The 12,381-nt window shown below is 38.7% G+C and overlaps 2 protein-coding genes across 2 annotated transcripts in view; one reads left to right on the top strand and one right to left on the bottom strand.

Moving 5' to 3' along the window:
• LOC108765056 (very-long-chain enoyl-CoA reductase) overlaps positions 1 to 12,381 on the top strand; it is a 97,923-nt gene that overhangs the window by 8,655 nt on the left and 76,887 nt on the right. The window lies entirely within an intron of this gene.
• The window catches only part of LOC108765053 (facilitated trehalose transporter Tret1-2 homolog), a 74,180-nt gene that overhangs the window by 3,111 nt on the left and 58,688 nt on the right, over positions 1 to 12,381 (bottom strand). Inside the window, exons 3-6 of the mRNA XM_018513549.1 lie at positions 7,126 to 7,227; positions 1,989 to 2,122; positions 528 to 774; positions 169 to 453 (exon numbers count right to left, since the gene is read on the bottom strand). Coding sequence (XP_018369051.1) covers positions 169 to 453; positions 528 to 774; positions 1,989 to 2,122; positions 7,126 to 7,227 — 768 coding nt within the window. The remainder of the gene's footprint in view (positions 1 to 168; positions 454 to 527; positions 775 to 1,988; positions 2,123 to 7,125; positions 7,228 to 12,381) is intronic.

Raw genomic sequence — 12,381 nt, 5'->3', positions numbered from 1 at the left:
CCCCCCCCCCCCCCCCCCCCCATTGTTTTAGTTAAATTAACGACATATCGAGTAAAAGCAGTGGTGACCTGTAGAAATGATTAAAACTAATTTAAGTCATGTAATTTGATATTATGAATTAAACAATGATGTAAAAGTTATCCATTTTTCATAAACTTTAAAAATTACCTGCAACTCATGTCTAATATCAACGTGTTCTCCGCGCAGCCACTGCAAACTGTTGGCAGCCTCGTCATCTTTGCCGTTTAGTACGAGATATGATGGTGTCTCTGGTATAAAGAGGGTCCCCAAAAAGAGCATTGACGGCGCGACGGCCACTAGTAATGCGCTTTGCCGCCAATTCAGATATGTGCCGGCTATGTACGACAGTAAGACACCAACGTGACCGAGCACCTTCAACATCGCTGACAAACATCCGCGGATGCCAGGCATCGAGATTTCCGATATGTACACCTGCCAAAAGAATTTGCTTATGCGTCGACTAAGATTTAATTTTAAAACTAATCGAATCGAATCTCTTTTTTTACCTGCGCTACCATGGTGATGACTGAGCAGCAAAGCCCGCCGATGAAACTTGTGACGTACACCAACTCCACGCACGGTGCGACGCCCGTTAAGACCCAGGCTCCTGCCAGAGGCAAGGATGTCATGCGTAAGGCCAAACGACGACCTCTCCGCATTATCCAGTCACCGATCATGGCACCAAACCATGCGCCCAGCATGGACAGCGATGCAACCCACGAAGCTTCCTGTTGCGTAACCGAAAAAGCCAACCTACACAAGAAAGCGTAAATGCGATTAGAATCGCGCGGCATTATATTGTCTGAACTCTTGGCGTAATTCAGGCGTGTCCAGGAGACACTCTCGATGTATTGGGTATTGTTCCCAGAATGCCAAGGCAGACGTCAGGTGCAAACGTAATCTCTCTTGGCAGCCGCGTCTCAGTTGTCGAGTATTATTTGTGAACAGCTCTACTTCCCAGTAGAGTTCGCATGTTGTCGTCGCAGTAAACGCATCCCGGAATTAGCAACCAGGAACGTGACGCTCGAATAAGCCACCGCGTGGATATAATTGTCCACGACTGTCGACGTTTCGAATTGAAATCCGATATTATTTAACAAGACGAAACTTTTGTTCGTGTAGCACGGAACAGTAAATGTCTCTTTTTTTCTTACATGCATTAGATCAATTAAATGACTTCATAAGAGTTCCTAAGATCAAGTTTAAATGGCGCTAAATCACAAACGTATAATCTTTCGACTCATTTTTCATTATCCAACCTGCATTCAAACACATATACAATAACTCATAACTGTTAACATAAACATCTTTTTAATTTGATTGAATGAGAGAAGATAAAAAAGAGCATATATGATGCTGCATATTTCATTACTTTCATTTGTGATATTAACACCGCAAAAACCGATCAAATTATTTGTGAAATTTACGGTGTTCTCTATCATAAATTTCGCAAGTAATTTTATCGGTTTTGGTGACGTTATTACGATGATGAAAATAATGAAATATATGCAACATAAAATATACTCTTTTTTATTTTTATTGCGAATCAAATAAAAATATGTTTATATTAACAGCTATGAGATATATATTTGAATCCAGATGAGTAACAATATAAATGTAAAAAATGGACCAAAAGATGACACTTTTGGTTTCAATCACACCATTTAAACTTAATTATCATGGAATCACCTAATATAAGATCTGTTTTTTATTCCTGCACTAGACTGTACTTGAACTCTTTTTGTCTTTTATTAAATAATCAAACTTATACCAACTCCACTTTAAATTCCAAAAGTATACACTAGTTTAACTATAGAAAACAGAAGCGCACCAACTTCAGCGCGTTGACTCTCATATAAGTACCTTTAATATCTTGATTTATTATTGTTGTTTTTATATTAAGAGTCTTATCATTATTTATAGAAAACAGACGTATATAATCTAGTTATTGAAATTCAAATTCTTACCACGTGTCATTGTTGGATGATTGATAAAGATGGGGCGGTTGATTATCCAATATGGAGTCTAACGCGGGCGAGGTGTAACCCTTGGCCAAACCGGAGGAGAGAGTTCCCATAGATAGTGCCAGGGTCGCCAGTACCTATCAAGATAAACAGGCTCTAATGAACTCACGCGTGAAATGGTCTTTTTATGTCGACGCGAAAGAATTTATGCAGGAACGCGGTATAATACAGCGGTGCGAACGTCAACTTCGTTTATTTTACGTCGGCAAGTGACTGAAATTTACGCCTGTGTATTCCTTTTACCGCGTTCTTTGTGGGCGCGTACCGCTCTATATCATAGAGTCCGGCGACGTTGAAAGGAGTCGTTACTTCCACAATGCATTCTACGTTCACCTCATGGAATATTTCTGCATTGCGCGCACGTTTTCAGTTTAAAAGCGCTCAATTTACTATATCCACGTTATCGAAAATCCATCGGTCCATAGAAACATGGAGTTCTCCTCTTTTATCGAATCTCCATCTTGTAACGTCTCCTAATCGAGAAGCACTCTGAACAGCGTTGAAACCGTAACGCTAGGTATAAATCCGTCCATTGCGCACTATGATGCTTCGCTAATGCATACATACATCCAGAGCGAATGCATCGCGCATTTGTGCTGCATGGGGGTGCAACTGGCGAACAAATTGCTAGCCGCAAATTGAAAGCTGGGCTTGGCCCCTCACGAGGAATACTAAACATTTCGCGTGGCCCCGCATTTATGTACATGCATATGTATACATCTGCAACATATACAGATTCAATTTCAAAGTACCGCGATCCGTATATGTCGACGCCTATAATACGCATCCTTCGCGCGACGCATGTAAGTTCCTCTCTGTATGAAACTATGGGCGCGTATCGCTTTTCCAAACAACGATATATAATTTTGCGACGGATGAACTCGCGCGAAGAAAATATGCAAGAGAAAATATGAGATCAATATTTTATAACGATTTTATGGTGATGAAAATATCTAATGGCGATGTTTTTTTTTTTTCTACTGATATAAATTCGTGATTCTTTTCACTGACTCATTAAAACTTGAATCTCAAAGTAAGACCTTCCAATGTGTGTGTGTTATCTTTGTCACCGCATGCACGCTCAGCATCCACGATCTTACGGCGAATGATGACGTAAGATATCTGCGCGAAGTCTATGTCCCTATGTGCCTATTTCTTTGTGTTCAGTAGATGTATCTTTATGCGATACGTGCCCTTTTTGCGGTGCACGAATCTTCTAATCTGAATGCGACATTATTTGTCTTATTGGTATTCCGATTCCCATCTTTTCGTTAGAGGTAAATAGGTCAAACCACTGCAGAAAATTATTATGAGAAAATGACGGTATTAAATTCATGCAAGTATAAAACTAAAATATTATGTAATTTCTATTTGTTATGCTAGTATGAGAATACACCGCGGCAAATCAGAAGATATTCGTCGTTCTCGATTTTTTAATATTAAATATATTCTGTAATATGGTGTTCTCGATTTTGCATACTTACACATTTTTGCTCGAGAGAATTTTCTTCTCATAACTTGGACGACTTTAGTTTCTTAATTCGTGTTATTAGCTAATCTATTTGTTTATCATTTATTTGCACCACAAAATACAATGCGCTCACATTGATTCATAAATCCATGTTATCCACAATAATCATTATAAATTTTCGTCGATATTTTGTATTAAACTTTTGCTCATCGCACTGTTGCACGGAGAGAATTTTCTTTTAAAATTTACCCTGAAAATATGGTAATTGTGGTACAATACAATATTTTAAAGATTTTTACCATGCACTTCAGTAAAATGGTTTGATCAAATTTATTTTATACTTTATTGTAGTTTTATTAATGAATGAGAGAGATTTATATTAAAATTCTTCGAAATACAATGTTGTCCCACGACTGTCATATTTTCACAGTAAATTCTAAGAAAAAATTCTCTTCATGTGGCGTTTATAATTTATAACATCAATATTGCGAAAAGTAAAAGTTTAACTTACGAGTCATATCGATATCGACGATAATTTATAGTGTAATACGAACAACAAAAGTACCGATAGTTTAGTTTTAAGTTTTTGTTAGGATATAAATATTAGTCGTACTTAAATGGCGTTGAATAAATTCGGAAATCATGATAATCGAGCATAGATCCACTTCGATTACTGTGTTTCATGTTTCTTGAATGTGAGCTTACGTTTCATTGTTTTTTTTCTTCGAAAAGCAAAATTCGTTTTTCCGCCATAAGTCTTAGCGAGTGTCAGCGTGTGTTTTTACTGTTCTGAAACTTAAGCGGCCAAGATTGTTGTGTGGCAAATTAATTGTTCATTAAACACGTTGTTTAAGAAGCTGCAATAGTAGTGTTCTGAGAACTCAAGAATTTTAATGTGCGATGACTTGTCGTAATTCATATTCGTGACGTGCTGGACGACGAGCGTATATTCGATAAGGAATTTCAAGCGGCGCCGCCGATCCCGCATAAATTTGCATGCACTTTCAATTATCTCTCTCGCCATTAGGAGCAGCGAGCATAAACGGTCGTAGTACGCGATTAGACGTGTCGCCATGTGTAACCTTTCTATCGTCTCGCCAGAGAGGCTCATGATACCGTCGTCGCTCTAGCCGACAATAATGCGTGGGATGCCAAGCGCCACTTTGCAATTAGACTTTTTCTTTCCTTCATCTACGCCCAACGACTGAGGCGAAAATTATAATGCGATCCGAGAGAGAGACATAATTTTGTATGCCTTATCGATTAATTGGAATACGAATATAAAGTCTTGACTTCGAAGAGGGACAAATTTACGACTATATTCCCACTTTCCATTCGAGATTTGTAATTACGATAGTTCATCGAGCTACAAGTTCGGCCGATGTGTCGCGAGAATTCATCAAACTATTCACCTCGCAGTTAAAAATGAATTGCATTGTACGCAGCTTTTGGATTCATTAGTTATTACCAGTATGTTTTTACAATCCTGTTGGTCTCTCCTATTTGATCCAGAATGTAATTTTTTACTAATATTTTACTAAAAAAATTTTTCTTTGATATTTAATGACTTCTATTAATTTATGATCTTTTTTCCGTAAAAATTTGTTATTTTTTAGAACTTTTTAATCATATTGACACAAATGGTACGATCGCACGGAGTACAGATTGTGAGAAAAATGTCTGGTTGGACTAATCAAAATTCTGATTGAATCTGAACGAATTTCGGAATTTTCTGGTTAAATCTACTAGAAATTTAATGATAATAAAATTTTCATTGATATAATTAGAATTTTCTGGTTTATCCATTTTCAACCAGATAAATTTTTCTCAGTACATAAATTTGAGCTGGCCAACAGGGTTAATCTCTATAATAATTTTTATGTTATGCAACTATCGCTTTTTTTTTTTAGAGAATATCCTCGCAGGCCCGAGTGAACTGCGGAAAATAGTTGGACGCCATCAATCCTAATTATTCGTATAATACGATATGCGCGAGCAGCAACAGCGGTAATGAACACGAGTTTACGAGCGCGCTGAGTCGCTTTCTTCGACTAATTATCGAGCCACGCGATGAATAGCGCATTCAGGAAAACGTTGGGTAACGAGCGTCGATATGTTTCCCGTTTCTTAGAGCGGCGGTGGAGAATTTGGTATATTAATTACAGTTTACGAGATGCGTTAAGAATATACGAGGCGCGTTTATCTGCGCGATTCGCCGCATATTCGCGATATCGCAGTAATGGCGAACAGTTTTCAACGACATACACGAGGGATTTTAACGAGCTTAAAAAACCACATATTCTCACGCGAGAGCGTATTTTCCTTTCGAACGTAAGAAATTCGCGCTCGGCAATGCTTCTGGCGATATTATTTTTGGGCGTTCTTTCACCCTTCTTTTACGCTTCTCTTACTCTTTCTGCTACTCCTTTCTCACTCTCGGACACGACGTTAAAAGCTCGTTTGCATCGAGCCGTGTGAAATACTCGGAGCAGTTCCATAAGCGCGGGAATGTGCGTCAGAGTGTCGGATCGAAGTTAGCCGAGGGAGCCATTAGCTTAAAACTATTAGTCGAGGGGTAAAGGCTAGAGAGAAAGGGAGAGGAAAAACGAGCTTTAAAAGTCGTCTCCCGCTTATACGATTATGAGGATGGTCGGTCGGGTGCTGTGTTAAGTGTGCAACTCGGTGTATGTGGGTGTACGATGGCGGTCTTCTCCTGCCCTCCCGAAAGGCCTCCGTGTGCACGATATCCATTTTAAACCGGACCACTCAATTACGCTCGGTGCTGTCTTCGGTGTTTGCATATCAATATGGCCCCTTGCCAACCACAGATAAAAAGATTCGCCTCACTATCTCGCTTGATTATTTAAGAACCGCGTTCTGCCGATGGCGGAGAAACATAAATTGTTGAAGGATATTACGCGTTCGTCGAATAATATACTCATGATCGTTTTAAATTCAACATAGTTAGGTATCGTGAGAAAGACACACTAAAGTCGCACTTTCGACGAACCGTTCTTTAGTTACCATTTTTAAGCGGCGTCTAAAATGAAATTTTAAGCTTTAAGCCTCAAGTTGTAAGAAATTAACCAAATAGATTATTCTCCTCACATTCGACTATGATTGGTCAATTAAGATAGCCTGAGGCTTAAAACTTAAGTTTTACCCCTTAAAATCTTATTGTAGACGCTGCTTTATACGAAAAGAATGATTTTGCTAAAACATCTAAAAATTCAGTTAGATACAAAGCTGAAAATAATTTTGTTGGACCAATAAAATAATAGAATACTCAAATTAATGATGGTAGAATGTCAAAATTTTTTGCAGAATTATCATTATGCTTAAGTGCCCCAAATAATTATTTTGAGGGTTTAACAAAATTATTTTCAGATGTCTAATTTTTTTTAGATACTTCAGTAAAACCGTTCTTTCTGTGTTTTCTATTTTTGTATGTCTTCTCATTAACAAATTTCTAAAATATTAGTACATGCTATACAATAGCCATCTCATTTAATCGATGTAAAGATGATCCTCTATTATTAGCTGATTATTAACTAATCATTTATTATTAAACTTAACGAACTAATGACAGTATTTATTAATGATATATACTTGTGACATGTGATGCGGCCTCGTTGCCGTCGACGTCATGTGTACCACGGAAGCCCTGGGCATTTTAAAATTGTCCTCGCCCTCGTCGGGTATCGTTGTTACCTGCAACAAAATGCAAATGACGATCAATACCACAGATAATTAAGGCAGCCATCGAATTGGTTTTTTTTTATTTTATAATTTAACATTATCATGGCTTATTTCAAACTTTTTAAACAGGTGACTTAAAAATGATATATTTAAATAGATAAGAATACAATAAATTCAATATACAAACGTTTTGACTTACAAAGCCTCCTTCAGTGATAAGAATAATATCATAATCTCCTTAACGAACAATTATTCAAATAATACTTATTGTAACAGATGTGTCTAGTTCTGATAAGTCAATATAGCATGTTATTTCGAAATATTAAGATGAAAAGAAAAAAGTTCTTCAGTCAATAGATTGTTTAAAAAGCTCGAAATAAGCCACGATACTGTTAAATTGGGTTGCAATCATACGAGCCTATTTACTTAAATTTTTTATTTTGATTCGCCTAGTTATTTTCCAGTCGTATTATGTTTATACGCATATTTTATTTTAAATTCTTTTTAAAACTGCTACAATCGAAAGACTCTTGGAATAATTCTCTTTCTCTTTGGAGATAGAGAGTTATTCCAAGAATCTTTCTAAATCTCCACTTCGATGAGGAAGTATACGACTAATATTTTCATCACGAAACTTTCTTTTTGCTGATAGCACGCTTTCCTGCCCTTTCTCTTCCAGTCTGCTGATCACGTTAGCTGCCCTTTGGGGACGGGAGTGGACCGTCAATCATTTGTATTATCTTACCGACTCAAACACAAGTCATTTAGGCAATAGCCGAGTGGCTCAAGAGACGTTGCTTCTGTTAGAGCTGTCATCTCGGTTATCGTGTCAAGCTCATTGAATCGAATAACGAAAAGATATCTATGGCTTAGAGCCCATTAAATACATGGAAGTGCGAGCCATTTAGATACATTGTATTTCAGTGGCTGAAATTATTACCTACATTTTATGCATTGATCGTTTGGCGATGATCGCAACGCGATGACCCGTGTGTTGGGATTTAGCGATCAACGAACGATCGCGAGAGAGACGTGGGAGTAAACACGCGATAATCCGGGTTTATGCGTATCAGACGGTCGCTTTATTACGCTCGTACGGATTTAACGATCAACGGTCGTTATTGTTCGAGGACCTTCATCAATATGGACGTCGACCTTAATACCGGCAAATTTCCTTTAGAGAACTCCCGAAGCTTTCACTTCTTTTAAAAAGCTCACCCTAAAATTGCCCCGTTTTCATTAAAGCCAAGCGAGATGCTCTGCGTTAAGTCTTTCTCTTACATCTTTTACAATCTTTTTGCAGATTAATCAATATGCACGAACGCTGATAAATTATTTCACTCATTAAATTTAATTATATAATTCCATGGTACAGCTTAATTATAGTCTGATTACAGGCTATGAATATATTACACTTGTGTACGCGACGGCTGCTGTAATACGCTCGAGTAACCTTGAGGCAGAAAATGTAAAGCCAGGCGTCAAGTAATCGTTAGATCAGGCCGCCGTAAAATGACTCTATCTAAATCATTGTCAAGCATTCTCTCCATTAAGAATGGATCTCTTAGGCGGATCTCCCGAAGGCGTGTCCTTCTCATTGTTTATTTATGCGCACCTGACAGCGGGATCTGATTCCTTCGGTAGTTTAGACTTCGAGGCTGTCATTGCTCGCAGCTCGCGACGTGTGTATTTAAGACAACATTCGATATCCAGCGACACTTCGATATTGCACAATCGCATGGAGTTATACCGAAAGTCGTTCCGTTCACGCCTTTCGTGATTTACGATGAACTGGTTCTGCCTAACAAAATTTTGCACGCCTATTCAACTAACGCTCGCACGAAATGTTGTTCCGTGAAATTTAAGACGTACGTGTCTATAAAAAAAACTGATGCTTGACAAAGAAAATATTCTTATTGATACACCGAGAAAAATGTTAAATCAACAAGAGTTCAACAAGAATGTATTTTGTTGAGACCAAACAGGGTTTCTGGTTACATCGTAAACAGAAATTTTATTTGAAAATTTTTGTGGAAAGTTTAACTTTTCTCAAGTAAGAAAAACATCTTAAAACTTACGTGCTTTAATCACATGCACTGAAAGAATGTTTTGATGTTTAAACCAACAAAAGCATCCAAGAGGAATGGCATTATTTTGGTGAGATAAAAAATAAAAAGATCTTAAAACTTGCGCCTCAATTGTATTGAATAAAAATATTCTGATACAAAATGACATTCTTGTTGGGTGTTTTTTTTTTTTATTTAATCAGAACATTTTTTTCAATACGATCGAGAGACGCAAGTTTAAGATTCTTTTTCTTATTTAAGAAAAAAATTATATTTTGCACAAACTAGAAATTTTTTCGAGTATTGTTGACATCTTTATAAAGTGCGAAATTGTTTGAAATATCCTCTGACGAGCGTATAATCGTTTTAGTTAGCATCAAGCGACGGTGCGAGCTAATAGCAGAGTACATCAGCGAAAATCAATAAGGAAGCATAAGGCGATGGTGAACGATGGGAATGTTTCCCACTCAATACGAGTCTCTTGATGGTTATTCATGCGAGTTGCCGATTCCACACAGAGTTTGCGGTTTTTTTTATCCCCCGTCATTGAATCTCCGATTAGTCCATTTCACTTTGTGTGTCCTCCCTTCCTTTTCTGTCGCTTCTCTCCTCGCGCTATCTCCCTCTCGTTCGAGCATGGCATCGCCAGCGTGACGAATGAGTTAGCCGATTTTCAATAATCGACAAGATGGCAGATAAGTCTCATAGAATCTAGCAAATGCGATTTCTCACGTTTCCTCCACCTAGATTCCATTCGCAGATTTATTTCCCGGAGTGTGCAGCGCTGTGGGTATCCTCCGGCAAATCGTGTCGCAAAATCAATATCTCGAGATACGCTAGGGAATTCCACGTGAGGACGATCACGTCGGAATAGAGTTTGCAGATAGTTCGCGAACTGTGCGGTATGTAACACTAACTTCCGTCCCATTCGTATCGCCGTGAAAAACCTATCTTTCGTACATACAGAAAGTACTCTCTCGTGAAAACGTGTAAAAATGATTATCGCGCGCCCAACGAAATGTGAAACGTGAGATTCCCTCTTGTACGAATAATAATTTCACATAACAATAATGACAGTTTATATCATATTTTCGTTGTTACGTTTCGGAATCGTAATACAATATTCCATGGAATATCGGAATATCGATAAAAACGGGCACGAGTCGCGAGCGCCGGCTCCGCAATTTATCTCTCCAAAGCGGAGCGGCGTAAAAACGTCGTTAAAACGCTTCGTACTATAAATTTCGCTTTGACCGCTCTTTTTCTTTGTAAATGCAGGACCAAAGATAACGAGAGTAAAACGGGCCTTTTTGCATAGCTATTCGCTGCGCGGCTATAATTGAACGGCGCGGCGAGCGGGGCGGTAAAAGCTACGCCTGGGCGAAAACGTTCGTCCTGCTGCTTGCGTCTCTGAATTTATAATTCAATACCGATCGCATTTACCTCGGCCTCGGAGGAAATTGTATTCGTTATTGATTAATTGAAATCGCATTTGTACGACGGAAATCGCAGGGCGGGATAATCCGGAAATTAATAAATCTCGCGCGGGGTGAGACTCGCGGAGAGCGAATTCGCGCGAAGCAAACGTATAGCCTAGAACTATACGTTTGTAGTCGCGAGTAAATCTGTGCAACGTGCGGCCTGGAAGGATCCTACGGATAATGCACGCTTAATAATAATTTCGCGCCGAGATTTAATAAGAGATGCCGCGCGCTCTCGCCACGAAGAACGGCTATGCCGCGAGCTAAAAAGGGGTTGGCCGCTGCCGTTTCGAAATCGTTTCCATCGCGCGTTCGTTCTTCGAGGGTACCGGGGGAAACGTAACTTAATTACTGATTTTTGCGATAAGGTGGGAAGCTCCATGCTCCGACCGGCGAGAAATAAATGGGGGAGACCGCGTGTGTAGGACGATCTCTGCCAGCGAGAGGAAATACGTACAGAATCGGGGCTACGTATATATAACCGCGCTATTAGAATTTTATCACTGCGCCGAGAACGAGCAGCGGAATAATAACGCGATATACGGGCTTAAGTGCACCCTGTGGTTGTATAACGATATATAAACCCGAGTACCTAAGGTGGGGATCTTTTTAATCCCGCCCGCGATATTCTCCTCTTGCGCCAAAGTAGCTGGGTCTTTCTTATCAACTTGAAGTAATTAATTCCCAACTTGGCAATTTAATAATTTCAGATTAAACTCTCTGTAGGGGATGATTTTTAATGAAAGATAAGCCCCAGGGTCTCCGTAATTGCCATATACGCGACCAGTCATGAGGAGGACCAGTAGTGAGCGACTGTACTTACGCGACGTATATCACTTGCAATGTAAACATCAGATAGAGACGTGATTAATCCGCATGTGACGTTTATGAGAACGTATTACGTGTCGCCCGTATTAGTGTTGAGACAAAAGGTTTCGTACGCTCTCGTGCAGTATCGATCCGCGGGTTCCGACATTTCTTACCGAGACATCTACGATGCTCTGGTCCGTCGGTGCACCGCTCGTAACTGCGCTAATTCACGTGCGACAATTACCGCAAATTATAATGGAATTGCGCAACGCACGCTATTCTCTACTGTCATTTCTCGTTCCGCTCACGTATCTCTTTCGCGAAGCGAGAGAAAGAAGAGAGTATAAATAATATTAAACAAAAGTGTCTTTTCATTAATCTGAGTACATAACAAGTAGGAAACGAAGAGTCTAAACTGTCAAGTTGAAACTTTAGTGCTTAAATAATTCGGTGTGAATTTATACACTATGTATCTAATTCTGAAACTGCGCGTCGAATTTAGTGTTTAGTCTTCAAACGCAATTCTAACAGAGCAGTAATATTACAAATTAAATTTGTAATCTAGCAATTTAATGATATTGATGCTCATAGGCAGATCATAATAATCTGATGCTACAGATAAGCACCACGAAACCTACAAATAATTTTATTGCGAAAAATATTACTTTGTATAAATAAATTATCATTACCGCCTTTTTCGCTAAATTGATCCGTACATCGAATTTTAATGGGATCTTGTAATGGAATAATCTTACTTGCTTATTTTAATGAATAATTTAATATAAAAAAATGTCCAAATTAAAGATTCA

The sequence above is a fragment of the Trachymyrmex cornetzi genome, unplaced genomic scaffold, assembly GCF_001594075.2.
Source record: "Trachymyrmex cornetzi isolate Tcor2-1 unplaced genomic scaffold, Tcor1.1 scaffold47, whole genome shotgun sequence".
NCBI lineage: Eukaryota > Metazoa > Arthropoda > Insecta > Hymenoptera > Formicidae > Trachymyrmex > Trachymyrmex cornetzi.
This window is presented reverse-complemented; position numbering and strand designations above follow the sequence as displayed.